At 37.2% G+C, this 21,099-nt stretch overlaps 1 protein-coding gene across 5 annotated transcripts in view; it reads left to right on the plus strand.

The window, feature by feature from the left end:
- INPP5D (inositol polyphosphate-5-phosphatase D) overlaps positions 1 to 20,403 on the plus strand; it is a 58,406-nt gene extending 38,003 nt beyond the window's left edge. For 4 of the 5 annotated variants that reach the window (XM_072407782.1, XM_072407783.1, XM_072407786.1 and 1 more), the window contains 16 exons: positions 195 to 297; positions 387 to 583; positions 668 to 785; positions 2,247 to 2,343; positions 2,437 to 2,575; positions 3,395 to 3,503; positions 3,802 to 3,890; positions 4,607 to 4,688; positions 5,782 to 5,871; positions 6,439 to 6,552; positions 6,964 to 7,043; positions 8,384 to 8,471; positions 12,229 to 12,381; positions 14,723 to 14,807; positions 15,647 to 15,871; positions 16,855 to 20,403. In XM_072407782.1, coding sequence (XP_072263883.1) covers positions 195 to 297; positions 387 to 583; positions 668 to 785; positions 2,247 to 2,343; positions 2,437 to 2,575; positions 3,395 to 3,503; positions 3,802 to 3,890; positions 4,607 to 4,688; positions 5,782 to 5,871; positions 6,439 to 6,552; positions 6,964 to 7,043; positions 8,384 to 8,471; positions 12,229 to 12,381; positions 14,723 to 14,807; positions 15,647 to 15,871; positions 16,855 to 17,182 — 2,097 coding nt within the window. In that variant the 3' untranslated portion in view covers positions 17,183 to 20,403. The remainder of the gene's footprint in view (positions 1 to 194; positions 298 to 386; positions 584 to 667; positions 786 to 2,246; positions 2,344 to 2,436; positions 2,576 to 3,394; positions 3,504 to 3,801; positions 3,891 to 4,606; positions 4,689 to 5,781; positions 5,872 to 6,438; positions 6,553 to 6,963; positions 7,044 to 8,383; positions 8,472 to 12,228; positions 12,382 to 14,722; positions 14,808 to 15,646; positions 15,872 to 16,854) is intronic. The other variant, XM_072407784.1, reaches the window with a different exon arrangement.
- The last annotated feature ends 696 nt before the right edge of the window (positions 20,404 to 21,099 follow it).

A 21,099-nucleotide genomic window follows, 5' to 3' on the forward strand; every position in this document is an offset into this window, starting at 1 on the left:
AAGCACGCAGCATCGCGGTATCGGGTGAGTATGATTTTTTTTATTATTTTTAACACGTATTCGGTGTATAAGACGCACCCACTTTTCTCCCCCAGTTTTGGGGAAGAAAAAGTGCGTCTTATACGCCGAAAAATACAGTAATACATTTTCTAGTCAGTCTGCATATTAATTTTGTTTTATCTTCCACCATACAGAAGCGAGAAGGATTTTGCCAACTCTTACAACAGATGAAGAATAAACATTCAGACCAGTTAGAGCCAGACATGTTGACAATTTTTACTGGATCATGGAATATGGGTCAGTCACTTATATGCCATAGAGCTAGATATTCCCTCTACCAGCACTAAGATCTAAATTTCATATTTATTGTTGGTGTATTATAACAGGTGATGCTCCCCCTCCAAAGGATATCACATCCTGGTTTCTATGCAAAGGTCAGGGGAAGACACGTGATGAGACAACGGATTACATTGACCATGACATATATGTGATTGGTACACAAGAGGATCCTCTGAATGAAAAGGAGTGGGTGGAAATTTTGCTCCGTTCTCTAAATGAGATCACCACTGCTGAGTATAAACTGGTAATATTACAGGATTTTAAAAAGTATTGAAAATACTGGTCTGTTGCCATAAAAGAGTTTAAAACTAAATTTACCCTAATCTAGATAACAATCCAAACACTCTGGAACATAAGGATTGTGGTCCTGGCCAAGCAAGAACATGCTCATCGAATCAGCCACATTTGCACCAACAGTGTGAAGACTGGAATAGCCAATACACTTGGTAAAGGACCAATGTTGCTTTCATTTTTTTATATATATTCTTTATGTATTAAAGTAAGAAAGGGAATAACAGTAACTTTAGGCTAGCATAATCAGCAACAGTTTACTAATAGAGAAAATGCTAAGGAAATAGTGTAGTTTTCATGCTCTTCACATCTATTACAGAATCAGCCAGTGAATAAAATCATCCGGTTATACAAAGGTGGAAGGGCACCCAGAGTGCAGCTACCCATACTAACTATAGTCACCCATGCCATCCAAACCTAGATAACGCAATATTTGCAGCTGTTTGGGGGACTCTTTTTTTCTTGTCTTTCCAGTAGTGATGGGAAACTGTTTTAAAGACGAAAGTTCAAAGGATTAGTAAAAAGCAGACTTATCCAACATATAAAAAAGACTAGGATTAGTTTATTAACTTCAAAAAATAAACAGTGTTGGGGAAAGAGAAAATATATATCCTGAAAAGCTTATTACTACACCATTCCCCTGAAAAACAGTTCAAATACTGTCCCACAGTATGATTTTGGCTGCATTCCTCTCACCTAATAGGCATTTTGAAAAAAAACATTAACTCCCACTGAGTTTTACTTGTGTTAAAGAAGGAAAAGGGGGTAATATAGACACCATAATATGTGACCAGTAGTTTATACTGGTCACATATTAAGATTATACTCAAGCAATGAGGCTAATGCTGCACTCCCAGCAATTACATAGACCTGCTGACCCTGTGTACATAAACCTACTTTCTCTCTGTAAGCAATTTACATTTTTAGATTAGAAAGAGTGAGAAGAAAAGAGGGACTGTATCCTAGCGCAGGGTGTAAAAACCTGCCATTTATTCAAAAGCTTATTTTGTAGCTTTGAAATAGATTTAGTAAAGGCTAAGCAACCCCAAACACAGAGAGGGAAATATAACAGCAAAATAAGGAGACATATTATGCATTCCAGATTTCAATGTATGAGAAAAATGTATTCATAGTATAGTGCACTCCTATTCCCAACATAACTGCAAAAGGTGTGCAGCAGACCAGACAAGGGGCTTTAGCCAGGTTCATGGTGATTTTAGTATTAAAGAAGGAGGAATCCTGTTCTAATATTTCTCAGTAATGAAGCAGCTAGGTGGATAATTGATTAAATAGTAATTACTCTCCAGATTGACATAAAAAATTCTAACAGCAACAGTTCATATTTATGCTTGCTTAAGTAAAGATGTCTTCACCTTGAATTACCTGGTCAGGATAGTGCGTGGGGAAGTTAGTGCTGTGATTGCTCAAAAACCATGTCCAGCTAGTAAGGTAGCCAGGGATGCTTTCATCTTTTAACATATAAACTGCCTGCAGACTATTAGTGATGAACTAAACTAATATAATTCATATTCTTTGTTGCTTTTATCACTGACATTACTTTTGAAAGGATTGTATGGACTTTTATAGTAAAGTTCCCTTCATATCCTTGTATGCAGGAAACAAAGGAGCCGTTGGTGCCTCGTTTATGTTTAATGGGACTTCTTTTGGTTTCATTAACAGTCATCTTACTTCTGGGAGTGAAAAGAAACACAGGTACTGTATGACATCTTTAGGAACATCCAGCTTGTGTACCTTTTTGGTAGTACCCCTAATATTACTAACTGCCATCTGTTTCCATTCTCTTAGGAGGAAACAGAATTACTTCAACATATTGCGCTTTCTGATCTTGGGGGACAAAAAGCTTGTTCCTTTTAATCTCTCTCATCGATTTACCCATCTTTTTTGGCTAGGGGATCTCAACTACCGTATTCAACTTGCTAACAGTGTGAGTGTTATGTAGACAAGAATCCTCTGTATAGTTAACTGGTTCACAGAGCTTTTGTGCATAGTAACCATAATGACTGTGACATAAAGTTGTATATAGCATTCTTCTTTATAAAACTGTAAATCTGTTTTTATTATAAACTGGTACGAAAGTCTGCTTTTTTATCCAAAAACAAATCACTCTTGTCCTTTTTAGTATTGTCCAGAATCCCTTAGATTTATATAAATTTACAAGTGCAGCCACTGGTTTCTATAGCGTCTCTTTGCCAAACTTCTAGTCAAGGATACTCACTCAAAATAATGAAAATCACACAGTCACCAACCTTGGGACTTCATGTCCTATATTGTAGGGGATAAAAATAACTTTTAACAAAAAACAGGTTCTAGTGCTCTGGGCTGCATGTGTGTTGGCTTAGTCAGCATCCCTATGTTGGGCTGTAGTTCCCTGCCTAGAACACACATAAATGATGGCTACAGAGGAGCTCCATTGGCACCCTGACCCTAAAGGGCAGTGAAATCACCTAAAAATAGGGAAATCTAAGTTTAACAGACTTGACAGAGTTTACATATGTGACAGGTTTTGAAACAAAACTAAGTAGCAAACATCATAATTACTAATAACAAAAGTTTTTGGCTCTTGACAAGAACAAGTTACAAGTTTTGTTTTAGAAAAGAACTGAATATTTTGATGATTGTAGGCTGAAAATCAAAGCATAGACTATTAAACGTGAATGTTAAATGATCCTACCTATCCAATTGTGCAGGAAAAATCAATAATTTGTATTAGAATGATATTTATAAACTTCTGTGCAACCGGCAGGAGGCAGAAAACATTGTACAGAAGATAAAACAACAGCAGTACCAGGAACTACTGGCCTTTGACCAGCTGAATATGGAACGTATTGAGAGTCAAGTGTTCCTCGACTTCCGTAAGTTATTATCCTCTACTCTTTGCACAGATGATAAAAAGTACAGGGATGCTCCACTGCTAATCCATATTACAAGATGCCATTTATGAAAAGTTGTGACCCTGCAGTGCAATGGGAGGGAAATTTATGCCAAGTATAGCCTCTAAAATAGGTTTGGCTTATTTCCAGTTCTTGAAGTATGAAGAGTGCATTCTAAAGCTTGCTCTGAGGTTTACAAATAATTACAATCCCCTTGAATATCACAGTGGGAAGAATGATTAGCCCATTCTTGCCTTCTTCTTTTAATCCATAACTATAGATGAAGAAGACATCACTTTTCCTCCAACATATCGGTTTGATAGAGGAACCAGAGAACGGTACTGCTACATCAAACAGAAAGCAACAGGGGTGAGTCTAAGTTTACTTTGTCCATTTCTACAGAGAAATGTATAAGAAATATGTTTGGGGTTAGGTTAAGGTATAGGTATGGCTAAAAACAATAGTATGTTAAACCTGACGTTACTTGTCAGTTCCAAAACCTAACCTACTCACTAACAAGATAATACATGAATATATATATATATATTTAAATATATATATATATATACACATACCCCCTGTATACAATATATATATTTTGTGGGAGTTTACCTTCGAATAGTAGTCAACACCAGGGGACGGCGTCTCTTTGGGGGTTATTTTTTGAACCCAAAAATGGGAAAGAAAACACATCAGTCCTCCCTCACAGGAGTGGTGTCAATAAGTTCACAGTCCTTTAAATCAAAAGTATAGCCTCTTGACTAGCAAAACAAATTGTACAGGCTGGCCTCCCAAAGCAGTGCTTCCTTTCAAGCAAAACCCAGAGATGGAATAATCTCATGCTGGATTAATCTCAGTAGCAATATTTGGATGGGTATCTCACATATCACCCACCCAACTTCTTTGCCTAGCAACCTCTTTGTCCTGTGTTGCAATATATTTATTCCTGGGGCTGTTTTGCAGGATGGGAATAACCCTTTTAAGCATTACAACCATAAAACCCAATTTGTGCCTTTAGTACTCTTCCTCAAGACTAATTAGTTTTACGTACCACTATGAATACACTACTTTTTTTTTTTTTGCAGGTTAAGTATAATTTGCCTTCTTGGTGTGATAGGGTCTTGTGGAAATCGTATCCTCAGATGCATGTCTTATGTCAGTCCTATGGTAGGTATATCTATTTTAGGTAAATATTTTTTGAATACAGAGTTGCAAAGTAGATACACACATATAAATATTGTGGCACAGCACAGGGGGATCGCTCATGGTAATGGGATGCTTACAGGGCAGATTAGAGGCAGCAGACTCCAAAAGTCCAAAATAACAGCAGTTTTTTTTTTGTTTAGGCGAGTGTTACAGCACACTCTCCAGCACTTCACAACAAAACAATAAACAATAGCTCGGCTGGGCCCCTGGACACCTCACTTAGGTGCCCTCTCTTACCAACACATACACTATATCTGTACTGTTCCACTCACAGTTTTGTAGTACTGTCTGGCCGCTGGCTTTCCAGGAACCCCCTGGCTCTCTCTCAGCCTGGAACACTCTGGCTCTCTCTCAGCCTGGAACGTTCAGGTTTTTTCTCAGCCTGGAATCCACTCTGGCTTTCTTTTAGCCTGGAACTCTCTGGCTCTCTCTCAGCCTGGAATCCACTCTGGCTTTCTTTCAGCCTGGAACACTCTGGCTCTCTTTCAGCCTGGAACACTCTGGCTCTCTTTCAGCCTGGAATCCACTCTGGGTCTCTCTCTCAGCCTGGAATCCACTCTGGCTCTCTCTCAGCCTGGAATCCACTCTTGCTCTCTCTCAGCCTGGAATCCACTCTGGCTCTCTCTCAGCCTGGAATCCACTCTGGCTCTCTCTCAGCCTGCAACACTCAGCCTGGAATCTACTCTTTCACACCCTTGGCCGGCTCCAGGGCCCTAAAGTACCTGGTTTTCTTCTCAAAACCTATACATCAATTAACACTTTCTATTCCCTAGAGCCATAAATGCACTTTCCCTGCCATTTTTAAGACACACACGCATGCACGCACACACACATTTTTTACATGCAGTAGACACAGTACTGATTTCACTTTGATAGCTGTGCAGAACCACCCTACAATTTTATTATGAGACCAAAGTTTTTTGCTAAAATATCTAGCATGTGTATACATTGCAAAAGCAAATTGCAAAGCTTACGGCATATACGAATGTGATTTTCCTCTTTGTATTCCTTGTGGTAATAACTAAAGTGTATTTGTCCACTCTCTCCTTAATAGGCTGCACAGAGGATATCACCACCAGTGATCACTCTCCTGTATTTGCCACATTCCAGGTTGGAGTAACTTCGCAGTTCGTCTCTAAGAACAGTAAGACATATTTTCTTTTTCATTGTATTGTACTGTATACTAAATTATTATTCCAGAATATAATTAAAAATGGCTGCAGGTTGCCCTATTTTACTTTTTACATCAGGCACTTTCACACAAGCATGATCCTGGGAACTAAATAAAATAACTTATAGGTGGCATAACCCTTACGTAATTCCTTTTTTATGCATCTTCTAAAGTGTCTAATTGTATTGTTTGACGTGTACTTGTAGTGCAATGTGCATTTTTTGTCCACTGTACAATTGCTTTCTGCTTGTACCTAACAGGCATCTTCACATAAAGGTCTTAAGTTGATAGGCAGTTTTTCCTGCATTTGACTTACTTAAACCTATAAGACTTCTGTTGGAAATTGTCATCATTTTACAGTAATCACTTAACAAACTTGGGATACTAATACACTGGTTTGTAATAAACATTGGTCTTCTTCTGCCCTTTAGTAACAGGATGCAGCAAGAGTACAGTTACTGTATCCATGCATTTTGTAGCTGATAAATGATATTAAGAGTCAAATTAATATAATCTATGATTTTCTGTTGTTTTTGTTAGATCCTGGGGATTCAGATGAACAGGGACACATTGAACTACTGAACTGCAAAGCTACTCTGTACACCAAAAGCCACACCAAATTCTACATAGAGTTCTATTCTACTTGCCTAGAAAGTAAGTAGTTCAGTTGAATGGGATGAATGGAAACTTTCTAAAACTGAATACCTTACCTTTAAAATACCCTTTCTAACTCTACAAAGTCTGCAATCCCCCTCATTCCTCAGTAGCCAGCACATTCTTCTTTTTTCTGTTTTTTTTTTTGGGTCCAATGCCATTCTGTTGTTTTTTGGTTTATTGGTTGAGTATTTTAATGTCCATGCACACTGAAGTTCATTTAGCCTGTCTTCCTGCACTTACTGCTGTAAATCTGTACACTTAACTGCCATGTGCAGTTGTCAGTGTGCAATTCACAAAAAAATAATGCTAATTGGTGGAGGGAAATCTTTTATGGTTATATTTTATTTTTATTTGAGGGCCTTTCCTTCTGTGTTGTATCTAAATATTTTTTTCTTATTTCCCAAACAGATATGGTGAAGAGCTCAGAGGCTGATGATCAGGATGGGTGCAATGGCACTTTAGTGGTGAAGTTTGGAACCCTACCAAAGGTGATTTACCACTACTGAAAATTCATCTGTCACTCCCAAGTATCTGTCAGTGTACGTATTGTCATCTGCCCATGTCTGCTCCTTGTAAAAACATCATAGTACATATTCATTGAAACTATATCAACAGTATATCTGAAAACCCCTCGATAAATCAGAATTACACATACTTGATCAGTGATTTAAAAAAAGTTTAGGCCAGTCAGCCAGGTAGTTGGAATTTTAGAAGGGGAACCTCCAATGGCAGCTTGTATTTTGACAACAGAGGAATAACTACAAATCTTGGAGGTCCCAGTGAAGCTTTAAGGGTGTCTCCTCCTAGCAGTTACTTCTATGGTCCATCTACCCGGAATCACATGTGGTCACCATAAGACCACTTTCTTCCCTTATGCAGAGAAAGGCAATGTTGAAATAAAAGTATACTACCTTATCCAGTATCAAGATCTCCTTTTCTAACCACCGTTACACCGTTTTGTGGTCTTTTGGATCAGTTTTCTTAGCAGCTCTGCTCCCTAATCCCAGCAGTGATTTAGAAGTCTTCCAATCTGATGTAGACACAAAGCAGGTGCTCTGGGAGAGTGGAACATGATGAACTAAGCTGCCAATATAACCTCCTAAACATTACAGAGTTTTATCAAGCCTAATTCTTTTTTCTTGATAGTGTAGAAAGAACACTTTTGAATTTATGACGGAAAATGAAGGAAAATCTGCCCAATTATGACACAGATGGCAGCATAACCTAACAATGATAAAAAACAATATTGACTGTAACTGCAATGTATTTGGCATTGGACTTCAGGAGCTCGACTGAATTGTTTGACATAAGAAGCAGGATTTCTAGACACCTGGAAGAAAATGAAAAATACTCTAAAAAGAGACCTTTGAAGAAGTAGAAATAAATGCCACTTCCATAATGAGGTTACCAATCCCAGCTCAAAAGCACCACTGGTATTCACAATAAAATATGTAGATATTTTTTAAACTCTGTTTTAGTCCTTAACAATAGCACATCAAGAAGTATTTATAAAAGGCATAATATCTATGCTGTCCAAGCATTTCAACAGGTGATTAGATCTGACCCCTTTTGGTGGCAATGTCCTTTATTGTAAATTCAGCCCTTCTGCTATATAACTGTGTTGTTTATGTTCCTCATTTTCTATATTATACTGTGGCTTTGGGCTTCTTGTTTGGAGTGTTCTAAGTGTTTATTAATTTCTTGTCTTTCTTTGTTCGTCTTTTGTCTTTCATCCCCTTCATAACACCTATAAATCTACCTACATACCATCTTATATTGTTTCCTACTTGTTTGGTCTCTATACATTACCACAGTTTTCTACTTACAGCTTACACCGATCATCTCAGATCTGGAATATCTCCTGGATCAGCATTTACTGATATGTATCAAGTCATCAGACACAGATGAGTCATACGGTTAGTACCAGAATAACATACATACAGTGTATTTTAGAGATGTTAGTGAATGAAAATAAGATAAAGTGAATCCTGTGAAATGAAACACAGAGTTTAACTGAAGGGTCAGCACGATAACAACATTTTGTTAAGGAAGTCAGCAATCGGTTTTCTTTGGGATCCATTCACTCTTGTTCACTTATGTTTCAGCATGTAACAAAACTCCTAGGTGTTAATTGTACCTTTTTTAAAAGTACCCTAAGCTACAGTGCATTGATGAGAACCAGCAAGTCCTGTCTGCCCAGGACCTAAACATTCACCTTCAGCTAGAGGCATAGAGCAACTGTGCAGGGAATGTACCTTCCCACTATCTCATGTTTGTATCAAGACTATAATCTATTCTTCACAGTCTATTTCACCTACTGACATGTTCCTGTCTGAAGGACAAGAAAATTATCCTGATAAACCCCAATAAAACACAAAAAATGGCACTCCTAGTCATTGTCTGCTACACATAAGCACAATAAACTTCCATGTCATTTATAATTTTTTAGGCATTCTTACTAGAAAAAAAATAGCACTGACTAATTAATATCATATCCAGTTACATACATTGGCACATAGATCCTCTAGTACCAAGTCTTCTGTCAGTTGGTAGGAACAGAAAACATCATACTGTAAGGCATGCTATGAATTTTGCCTCATTTATTTAAAAATAACCCAAGATGTTTGGATCATCTCTGTATATTAATAGAGTTCCTCTCTCTTATGCTGTCAAAGGCAACTGTGCACACCCACACAGTCTGCAAAACAATCTTTATTTCAATCTGTACAATACTTTATTCATTATTATCAAATGGCTTGCAAGCATATAAACAAACATTGCAGAATTTCTGCACTTGTGGGGCAGAATTTACAGAGATTATTACTTTGAAAACAAAGGATATTTTGTACAAACAAAATGTAAACACATTTATAATTGCAGATCACATTCCCAGGTATTTATTAAGGGAAATAACTAAAAGCTGAGGCAGAACTATATTCCAACCTATTGCCTTCCTGATATGTTAACTATCGGAATGAAGGAAACTCAAAGAACTCTTGAATCAGGCTTGGCAAGTTTATTTTAGAGAAAAATATCTGCAAAAACTTAAATCTCTAAATTGTGATAAGAGGAATGTTATTGATATGACCAAATTATAACTTGATAAATATAGCTGTTTTTAGGGTTTTTATAATGACACAGGTAGTCCCCGGGTTACATATGAGATAGGGACTGTAGGATTGTTCTTAAATTGAATTTGTATGTAAGTCATAGTTACTAGTTAGTAACTATGACTAGTTAGTAAGTTAGTAAATTATAGTTAGTCATAAGTAATAGTAATAGTTAGTAAGTTATAGTTAGTCATAAGTAATAGGTCTAATATTTCAAAAAATGCAATTAGGACAGATGTTTGTCCCAACAAATTAATTGGCAGCGTGGTGTCAGTTACTGTATAAAATCCTCACTGTGAGTTAACCACAAACCAAGCAAAAAAAAAACTTTATTGAGCATAAACATTCAATAACTTCTGTAGCAAGCTGTGCTTTGATATGCAAATAGAAACATTTGCAGAGTTTGTTTTGGTCTTTAAAGAGTTACAACTGAAAGACTACTTCTGCAAGTCATGTGAACAGCCTCCCTCCGCCCCATCGAGCCATACTGCACACAAGCGAGCAGGGAAGCCCATTGGTATCTAGGAGTTGTCTGTATGTCCTCAACTAGGGGATTACCTGTATATAGATGTATTTTTCTGTGTTAGTAAAAAAATTCTTTGTTGTCTACTGATGGACACAGGAAGTATTTTACCTTTAGATACTGCCATCTACTATGTAGTGCCTACAAAACTGTAGGTATGCCTATAAACAACCCCTTTTTTTGCCTGTGTCCTAGGAGCATTGAAACTTTTCATCAACCCTGCTGAAAACACTTTTTTTTACTAACAATTCTTTTCCTACTTTTTACCCTTATAGCCTAAGCTGTACATTGAGCAGTCCCATTGCATTGGGTGTTCTCCAAGGCTTGAGTGAATATACTTTCATCGGTGAAGCTAGGTGATTCAGCAAACCTGGAATGGATCTGGTCTAGAATTAAAAACATTTTCTAACAAATAGCTAAAGGATTTCAGGAAATACATACAGGTTTTCTGTATCACCCAGCTTCACTGATGAAAGTGTATTCTCTCCAGCCTTGGAGAATTTAATAAATCAGGGCCTATGAATTTAGTATGGGATTATGTCTTTGCTAACACAGTATTTATTGGGATCTCTCTAGCCCTGGCAGGTATAGCTGAAGTCCCTGCCCATTTGGCTGAGGCTCTTACTACAGTTAAGCAAGACACTATAGCCAAATTAGCTGAGCTCAGTTAAAATCCCTTTAATGGATCCTAAACCAGTCAGACATCACTACGGCAGTTGAGTTCATCAATTATTAGGGAAGAACAAGAGATGGCATGGAGGTAGTTTGGATCCTGTTTAGGCAAAACTTTACATTCTAGCCCTGTGTACCATACAGTTGTTATCTCAGAAATGGACAATTAGACTGGTTCAACCATTATCACCTAAACATGAAGGAGTGACCCTCGTATTCCCAAGAATGTTGTGGTCTGCATGATAGGTAAATGATAATAAACCCACTGCAATCCTGGTTCAGACATATGCTAAATGGGGTTGTCTCCAAATACATGAATCTTCTGGTGGATACTGACTTTGTCAGTGATTGTCCTTAGTCTTTACAGTCATCAAGCATAGGTTCTATAATGGGAATATTACAGCCTCATCTGATGCTATCTTAAGACAAAATTTCCACGGGGTGGGGGGCACTTGACTTTCAGGAATTCCCCTGGTAATATCGTGTTAGAGGTTGTTTGTTGCTTTGCCTATGCCTCAATTGGACTTTTTTTTGGATGTCCTATAAGAAAAGTAAATGCTTTATATCCCTCTTGGTGGTTGAAGGTGTAATAGAATTTTTGCATAGAGTTTTCTTTGAGTCCAATAAGGGACACAAGTTTCTGATCATGCTTTTGGTACTGCTTTGGTACTGTTTGTGTCCAATCATGCTGTAGGTAGATAGGGGACAGCTTAGGAACAAGGCTATACAGACATGCTCCTTGGCTCTGTAACAAGCAGACTGAGCATGAGTTAACCAGCTGAAATGGTACACAATTTTATATTATAAGTAGACAGTTCACTAATACAACATAGCAGATTTCATTTTCAACAATGTGGAGGGACACCTAAACCAACACTAGATTTTTTCTAAAGGTGATCACAAATGATCGTGATGGGTGATCAAAATCAAGAGTGTGCATAGACCATGAATCTAACCTCTACATCTTTTATAGACCATGAATCTAACCTCTACATCTTTTATAGTAGATGTGTAAGACCTAAATGCTCTCTGTAATTCGTCATATGTGTTTGGACAAATCTCCTTCTCTCCAAAAAAACTCTGTGTGGACCCATGTAATAAAGGTTGCACTGTTACTCATCTCTGTCAATGCTGAACCCTGTATAGAAAAGTATAAAAAAGTATTTAAGTTCTTTCAAAGGAAAAAAAAAGCTCACAACAAAATCAATCACAACAAAAGGCATACCCACAGGAATTTAAAGACATTAAATGGTGTAGGACTTCAAATGAGCCTTAATAGAGCCTTAATTTTTATTTGTGTTGTTATTTCAAAGAATTGTCTGATAATTTATAACATACGATTCTGCTATTCTTGGCTTGTGGGTACAGGTGAGGGCTGCATTGCTCTGCGTATGGAGGATCCACAGCAACAGCCATTCTCTTTTAATACTCAGTTAACCCATCACGGAGAGGGAACAGGCTGCTTCCAGGGAGAGATCTGCCTGCACGCTCCTTGTGGAAAGCAAAGGGAAAAGCTATATGGTAAGGTACTTTGTAGGTCATTGCAGGTCATAAGTCATTCAGCTGTAAATATTTATACCTTAAATTACCTATTGTTTTGGAAAAACCATTATAACCTTTTATGATTTTTTGTTATTGATTTTGCAATTACTATCTTTAGTTGTAGAACAACCCACATTCCTCGTTTTTCACATTTTAGTAAAAAATATTGGTAACTGTATGCTGTAATCACCACACCAATTAGCATGTATTAATAATACTCCATACCAAGAGTGCCCAACCTACGGCCCACGGAGCTGCCAGATCCGGCTCTCCGCTCATTCCCTCTTTGCTCTCTCTGCTCGTTGTCTTGGGGCATGTGCATCTCCTATGTTTCTCTATGAGGTTGTGCTACCAGGAGAGGGAGCTTCCTGAGCATGCTCAGTGTGAGCTCCCCAAGAGGGGGCGTGTACTATAGACATGTTAATCAGCTGTGAGATAATCCCAGCAGCATGAGAGCTCTGTCTGTCTCCATGCAGCTGTCATTACCCCTGTGTATAAAGTGTCATGTCTCCTACACTGAGTGTCATAGATATGTAAAATTTTCAGGGTACACAGAGGACATTGAGAGCTGCTTTTGAATCAACCAGCCCCTTAAACGTAACAAGTTGCCAGATACAGGGTCACAAGCATAAAATCCTAATTCCAATCAGGGATATTTTCAAATTAAGGCAGCTATTTCATTACCAGGTTCCCCGAATTGAGTTTGCATGTTAGGGAATGGTAATGAGCTTTAGCATGATGCTAATTGGCTCTGTGCTTTGGTGCCCCAAATATAAACTTGCTGGTTCCCAAAACTTTAAGGCTGCATTGAGACTGGCAGTGAGGTTGTGGTGCAGTTACCCATTTGTTATGCCATAGAATCCTGCCTAGGGGGAGACACCCAGTACCTCTCACTGCCTACTGGAATCATATCTGCAGATTCTGCGGGTGATGGACTGAGTGGGTGGTAGGGTGCCCGTTACACATAGCTGGTCATTTACCTTCTCTGAACCCCAATATCTCTTGATGTTGGCAACTATAAATATAGAAGCCAGTAGGAAATGCCTTTTGTCTTCCCACCATAAAATGTTATACCCATCATATAATGTTACTCTGTCACACATAGCTATCCCCTTACTCTCGATAAATGCCAATTTCTCTGTAAGAAAAGGGGAATGTAACTGCAAGTAGAGGACTCTTGTGGCTAACTCCCCCTAAAATTTAATCACCATGTCATACCGTGCTACCCTGTCACACATCTGGCCACTTACCTTCTGTGAAGCCTAATTTCTCAGGAACAGGGAAATGTAGGTACCTGAGGAAGAACATGTACCCCTTGCCTATCTGTCACCTGAATTGCATTTTTCTGTAAGTATCCATTGGGGTACAGAGAAGGTTAGCAGCCCCCTATAACTGACAGAACACACTGTATTGTACAGTTTTTGTTATCAGTTTACAGTTTCTGCTATTTGGTACAAGGAAGGTTAATGTTTCATTAATAAAATGAGCATCAAATAGTGACTGCAGAAATTCATAATTTTTAATTTTCTTTATTTGGTGCATGTACATTTTGGTAACCAAAAAAATTTCAGTTAAATTTTATTTTAGACTAAAAATATTCTGGTTTTAAATATACATCCTTAATGTTTGTTTGCATTGTGGCCCACAAATTCTATCCCAATGTCAACAGCGATCCCCAGATGAAAAAATGTTGGGCACAACTGTTTCATACAATATATTAGAATACAGGGTCCAAAAATAGTTTTCAAAATGTATAACTTGTGTAGGGATTTTTTATAATGCCATAAATATAAAGATTAACTGAACATGTTTTAACCCACATGGGAATACAGTAGCAAGGTTTATCAAATACACAACCATCTTCACCACTAGCACTGACTAACTTTCAATGTGGCACTGACCTGCTTCCCCCTGAAGTATGCCAGATGTGGTTGTAGGGGCAAGTGTGGCTTGTAGTGCTTGCTGCATTTACATGATTGTGAGTTTAGAGGATACACAGTTAGAAAATGTTTACTTCTGCTTCAAGAAATTCTGGAGATGGGGGATCTCAGATTGATCTCAAATGCAATAGACATAAAATCTAGCTGCTTTACTCTAAAGGCTCTACTCACTGCTTATGGTTGTATTTTGAAACATTCCACACATTTATGTTATCATCACCTAATTGTAACAGCATAAAATAACAATGTTATTTTTACACACTGACTTATGTTGGTGCTATATAATTACTGTTTATTGATATTAATAATAATATTACTTTTGTGCTATCATCACCTGATTGTAACATTGTAAAATGACAATTTGATTTTTTTACTCACAGACTTTGTTAAAATTGAGAAAGATGAAGCAGTTGTACAAAAACAGTTAAAAGCCCAGTGCAGCCAGCATTGGGAACATTCATTCAGGTAAATATTATGTATTGTGTATTAATGTGAATGTATAGTGATTTTAAATATAGATTTTATTATAGTAATGTTTAAATAAATATTTATAATAATAATGTATTTTAATGTTATTTTTTCACATTTCACACACACACTTTTCCTCATTTCCTAAGAAGATGTACACTGAAAAGATAATACTTTAAGAAATTTGAGGCCAAGCAACTGCTAGACTCTAGTTGACACATTGGAAGTACAAAAACTTTCCACTACTAAAAATCATATGCCAAGGCAACAGAATAAAACAAAAAACATATTTAGTACATCCCTGCAATGCATGCAGAACTAATAAATAGAATAATAAAAAAAAACAATAGTATTGTTGTAATAATAAAAAAAAACAAAAATAATATAATATAATAAAAATAATACTGTTGATGTACCAGAATTATAGTGTGCCGGACAACACAGTATAATTTTAGCTCTGACATTCTGTAGACATGGTGTCAACTTTACCTACCTAATTTTTTATTTATTACAAACAACACAGATCTCTGCTCACCTTCTCCCCCTCCTCACCTCCATAACCCCCCCTTAGACATTGGCAGGAAGCACGCGAATTTATCAGCTCATACGTTTTCTGGCACAATCAGCAAGTAATTTTTGTCACTTATCAAACAGATAAAACAAAACACTTTCAGTTTATTTAACTGACCAAAAGAGAGCAAATAAAAGATCCTTATTCTTGGCCTTTACATAACACTTTAAGTCTTTATTCTCTCCAGTCCCAATTTGTTATGTCTGTCATGGGGTTTCTGTGCATTTATGTTTTCTGTTTGCTTCCTGTTTTCATCTGTTTCCAGCACAGATCAAAATGTGCCAAATCAAGTATTAGCTAACCAGATAAAGCAAAGCCCTCCCGGTACACCGGCGGGATTTAAAGTGAATGAACAGCGAGCCAAACCAAGCTCCCCTGTGCAGGGACGTGGTGAAATACCAATCATTCCCCCTGCTCGTATATCAACTCAAAAATTTGCACCTTGTCCCAATGCTCGAGGACCTCTTAGTACCCGCCAGCAAGAGCCATTGTAAGTACATTGGTTACTTATTTTCCCATAAAGTTGCTGTGTTATGTCATATATAGTATCACTCAAATTAGTTATCAAGAAAAGGCCTTCTTTGGTAGCCAGTCTGGTAAAAGATAGTGGAATATCTCTCTGGAAGCGATTTAGTCCTCCAGTTCACCAGCTCGGTAAATCACCAAAACAAAATTATCATTTAGTTTAAATGTATATTGGTAAAAAATTAAAAAAACACTGTAAAAATATCATGTTAAGTTCCAAACTATTTATTACGATAACCTTTTACCACTTGCTACCCCAATGTACCTTAACAATCACATTACAGAATGCCCTACATAATGTGTTTGCAGTATCACACCACAATGGCTTAGAAAGGTGTAAAGGGCCATTAAACATTATATACATAATTATATACCAGAGCTGCTTTTCCCAATGCTTGGTTGGCAAAATATAGTTGGCATTTACTGTTATTAGTATAATTTTTTTTACTGCGCAGGAGGAAATCATCTCTCGTTTCCTCTTTGTTCAGCTTCCAAAGTCATGTGAGACTTACGACACAGATGCAACCAAGAACCTGCAGCTGTTTCTTAGCAGTGCTGAAAAAAGTGCTGAAATAAGTCATATGTTGAATGCTCTGGAGTAGCTCCACTAACTGACATAAAGAACACATGTAATATGTGTGTGTAAGAGCCTGTGTCAATAAGACCTGGCCTTGTGTCAATGAGCAAAGGCAGCTTGCTTTCAAATGTATTGAAGATCATTTTGGTGCATTTGACCTGCAGCTTCTTGTGACCAACAGATGGGTCTCCCACTTCTATGAGAGAGAAGCAACTCTGACGTGAACAAAAGCTTATTGCTGCAGGCCTTAAAGCAAATAATACTTTCAGTTTTTGATCCAATGGAATTACTGAACTTCTTGTCTTTTTTCTTCCTGTATTTGGTTCATTCTCTTTTGGGTTTGTTTTCACTCACGCTTTATTTCTCCACAGTCGCCCTCTGGCTTCATCTGACAAACCAGAAATGATTGATAATCCATTATATGGCCCAGTCAACACCGGCTCTAATCCTCCACCAGGTCAGAATCGTCCTCATAAACCTCCTGAGCCTGCCCCTCGCAAAAATGCAGCTGGTCGTCAACGATCTATGACATATTCCACTTCAGAGAAAAAGCCTGCTGTTCATGACAAAGCTGCAGCTAAGAACGTTCTTTCAGCCATGGGTCCAATAAATGTCACCCGGCCTGAAGTTACCGCACCTAAGCCTCGTCCGCCACTGCCTGCTAAAGGTCACGGAATACGTGATGCCCAGAACAACTAATTGCATCAATTTTGGCTTTTCTCTTTAAGATTGCTTTTTTCTTACAGCAGTTTACATCTATTTCATCTGTGATATCATATTTTTTAGGAAGAAGAAATTACTCCTTAAATGTAGGTTCTACAGGGAATTATGGGGTGATATGCTCTGTTTGCCTCTCCTACTGAAGTTTTAGTAACCCTGTATTGCAAAGATTCTTATTGCCAATTTACCCTTCCAAAATAATACTGAGCAACACTTGCACCATGGTTTCAACCTGCTGGACTCTTGGCCTGAAAAAATGTGGACCCACTAAGCATAGTTGTGTCACGCTGCCACTGGACTCTTGGCCTGAAAATATTTGGACCCACTAAGCATGGTGGTTGTCACTCTGCCATAATGCATGCATCACTTAAAAAATGAAAAAACTGAACTAAACTGAACTGAAACAGATTCCTTTTATACAGAGAAATGTTTCAATCATAAGTAATAGTTATTTCACACATTTTGTAATTTCAATCCAATGTATAACATGTGTACATTCTGGGTAGAAGCTGGATGAATCTTGGGTAAAAACATTAAAAATAGATTCTAAAGATATAAATATTACCATTTAGTAGCCATATTTCATGTTTGCTAAACATAACCAATATGATTGGTTATTATAGACAATTACACTTTGGTCTTTGGTATATACTTTATTAAAAATTAGCATCAACTCATTTAAATAAATTTAGGGAGGAAGCTTCTTTAGGCTACGTACATATGTCAGATGATTCTTGTCCGATAGTTGTCTCAGGACTAGTATTGGATGAGAATCTGGCGGGTGTACAGCGCTCATCCTACGTCGTTCATGAATTTGGATTTAATGGAAGTGAGGGGGAGAGAGCTCAGCGGGGTGGCACTCTATCGTTCTTTCCCCTCCCTTCTCTAGAGAGCAGAACGACGCTGTATGTACAGTGCTTGTTCAGTCTTTTGTCGCTGGAATGACGATTATTGAACGTACGTAGCCTTAGAAACATAGAAAGATATCAACATAGAAATACAACATTTAGTTAAAAAAAGTAAATTTCTTTAAAAGTCAGCTAAAGGTAAAGTCAGACACATTCTTAACAATCAGTAACATATCTTTAAAACAAGTATTTTCTGACTTCTCTAGCTCTTTTTAATGTTAGGTTTTCCATTTTAAAGATCCTGACAAATCACTACAAAGGCTCTGGAGTCAGGCATGAGTCCCCTACAAATGGCTTAGAAACACCTGCTGGTTGTTTACATTAGTGGCAAACAGTCTGCTAAGATTTCTGTTTCTTGAACTAATTTCCACAATATATATTGATATACAATTGACAGAAAGAGGGCTTGTTTTAAAGTGCTTTAACTGTCTGTTCAGAATATATAAAATACCTGTGCAAGATCTGGGCACAGGTTTATCCTAAGTTTTATGGTACTCATGTAGTGTATAAAAGATCTGCTTTACCAATAGGAAGGAGTAAATCTGTCATTCAGTGAAACATCAATGGTGGAAAGTCTCTCAGGCCTGTGTGTTTTAATGGCAGTAGCTGATTCTCCAACAGGAAAGGTTTCTGGTAATGCCAGATTTACTGCTTTAAAATAGACCCCTTAATGTATAATAAATGTATGAACCTAAACAAAGGCTAATAGTAGGAACGTTTTTCTGTTGAAGCAAATGGATAGAACAATTAATTGAAAAGAATAAATTAAAGGAAAGGGTAAAAAAACAAATAGCAGTGAGCTTTAACATGGTGATCAGGCCTATGTCAATGGGAACTACTCCTATAATTCTCAGGCTTTAAAAATGATATACATGGAAAAAACACTGTAGGCAGCAAAGGCTTACAATGATACAATGTACAATGAGTTTGTATCTGCTTATCTTTGTCTATGATTGTGTTCGGTTCTGGATTGGCATTTTTAGGAGAAGATATAGAGGAAAGGCCAGTAATGGCAACCCCCAGCTCTTTTGTTTAAAGCTAAACTCCAGGCAAACTCCAAAAACACAAACTAAATGCACTTCATGGAGCCATTTACCTGCCAACTATTTTGTATTTTTTTCTCTCTAGTCCTGGGATCTACCAAGCTCATTAACACAGAACAGCAAGATTGTGCTCTGCTGTAGTTAAGTAATGAAAGTTAGGTTGTTCTATTGCTCCCAGTCTGTGGTTGGAGAGGATATAGAGATGAGGGAGATGTGTTCATCACTTTGTCATCTGGCTCTATCCTCCTATTGGTACAGTCAGTTAGCTTATGTACACTGCAGCACAACTGACTGGGCCATTATGTTGCTTGTTTTGTCCTGCAAGAGGTGCCAAGTCAAACTCAAGTATTTTTTACTATTCAGAAGGTACAAGTTATTTTATATCAGTCATACAACTGTAATGATTTGTGTCTATGTATATACGTTCTAATTGTTTTTTCACCCCTACTTTATAACAGGATAATGAAAGAACAGCAGATGAATTCTCAGATCACTATTGATCAAATCATCCCTTTGCTCATTTTGCTTTCCTATCAGCATGTTTTTATTTAATTTCCATGTTGCACACCTTATTGGTATCTAAAGCTGTATTTACCTCTCCTAGTCTGAGCACCTATGTACTAGGGATAGTAGGCAGCTCATACTAACTCAGATTTAGGTATTTACACTAGTTTCATTATTATACATTTACTGAAGCATCAATGATGAGAGAACTGCATTACTTGTGTTTTTTTTTATATCTGCCTGGATTTCAGCTTTAAAAATAAAACCTTAACACAATTTAGTTTTCTAAAAGTATCCTGTCCCCGAACTCCTTCTGTGACTATTGATGGGATTGCACTCTGGCTGTAACTCATGTGGTGAAAATGTCAAGTCTTCTTTACCAGTAATTGCACTGTTGAATATCCATCCATACCCTGTGCTGTGCTAAATGCACTGAAACTGCACAAACCACAACTCCAGAATCTTTATAGCACGACATTCACAACTATTGAACAGGGCTACTTAAAATAATAATAATGGTTTATCTTTTCATGGCATTTACTCTGCACTTGTGGAAAAGATGAGAAAAATATGAATAATTTAGGTACAAGTCAATTTTTGTGCAAGGTCATTTTCTGATCAGTATATGTACTAGATCAATATTTGGCATTACTGTAAATAGGAAAGATTTAGCTTTTTGTATGACTGTCTTAAAGATTATAATATATAAATGTAAGTTGAATAAAATGGGTACTTTGACTATAAATTTGTGGAATAATTATTCAGTAACAATGGTCATGGCTGAAAATGTTTTTATTGCTGATAATTACACCAATATGGTAGTGCTATTGATGTTTTATAGCACAATTTTTGGGTTTCTTTAAAATTGCATCTCTGCAGAAAATAAAATTACAGTACATTTCACTAAAGTAAAACTAATATAAAAGTATAAAAAAACTATATAAAAATAATATAATATTTTTAATGCAAGAATCAGAAATATTATCAGGACTACCAGTCTACTAGGGTTGTATTTATACATTATCTGCCTGTCAATTTGGCTGACATTTGGCTGTTTATTTGTCAGAATGTATAGCATTTACTATTATGACTGCTGTATTTTTTGATAATTAGCAAATAGGTGGTAGAATGAGTCTTGGTTTTCTTATACAATGAAACAAGCAATGCAGGGGGATTCAAATGGCTGTGCATGAAAATAAAGTCTAATGGATGGCCAAAAATCTCTTGAATTTCAAGCCCATCATTTTCAAAATTTTCAACAGAGTAGGGAGGGTTGGTTCTTTGTGTCACCCCTGGGAATATTTTCTCACACTTCCAGTCTCTTTAACAGATGTTAGACAAAACAGGAAACCAGAAGGGAGCCTGGAGACAAATCCTCTTTAGACAACCGGAATTGAAGGAAATGGGGACACAATAGTAAAAACCTGACAGCAGTTAAATC

This window comes from Pyxicephalus adspersus, chromosome 4 (assembly GCF_032062135.1).
Source record: "Pyxicephalus adspersus chromosome 4, UCB_Pads_2.0, whole genome shotgun sequence".
NCBI classification, from domain to species: Eukaryota; Metazoa; Chordata; class Amphibia; order Anura; family Pyxicephalidae; genus Pyxicephalus; species Pyxicephalus adspersus.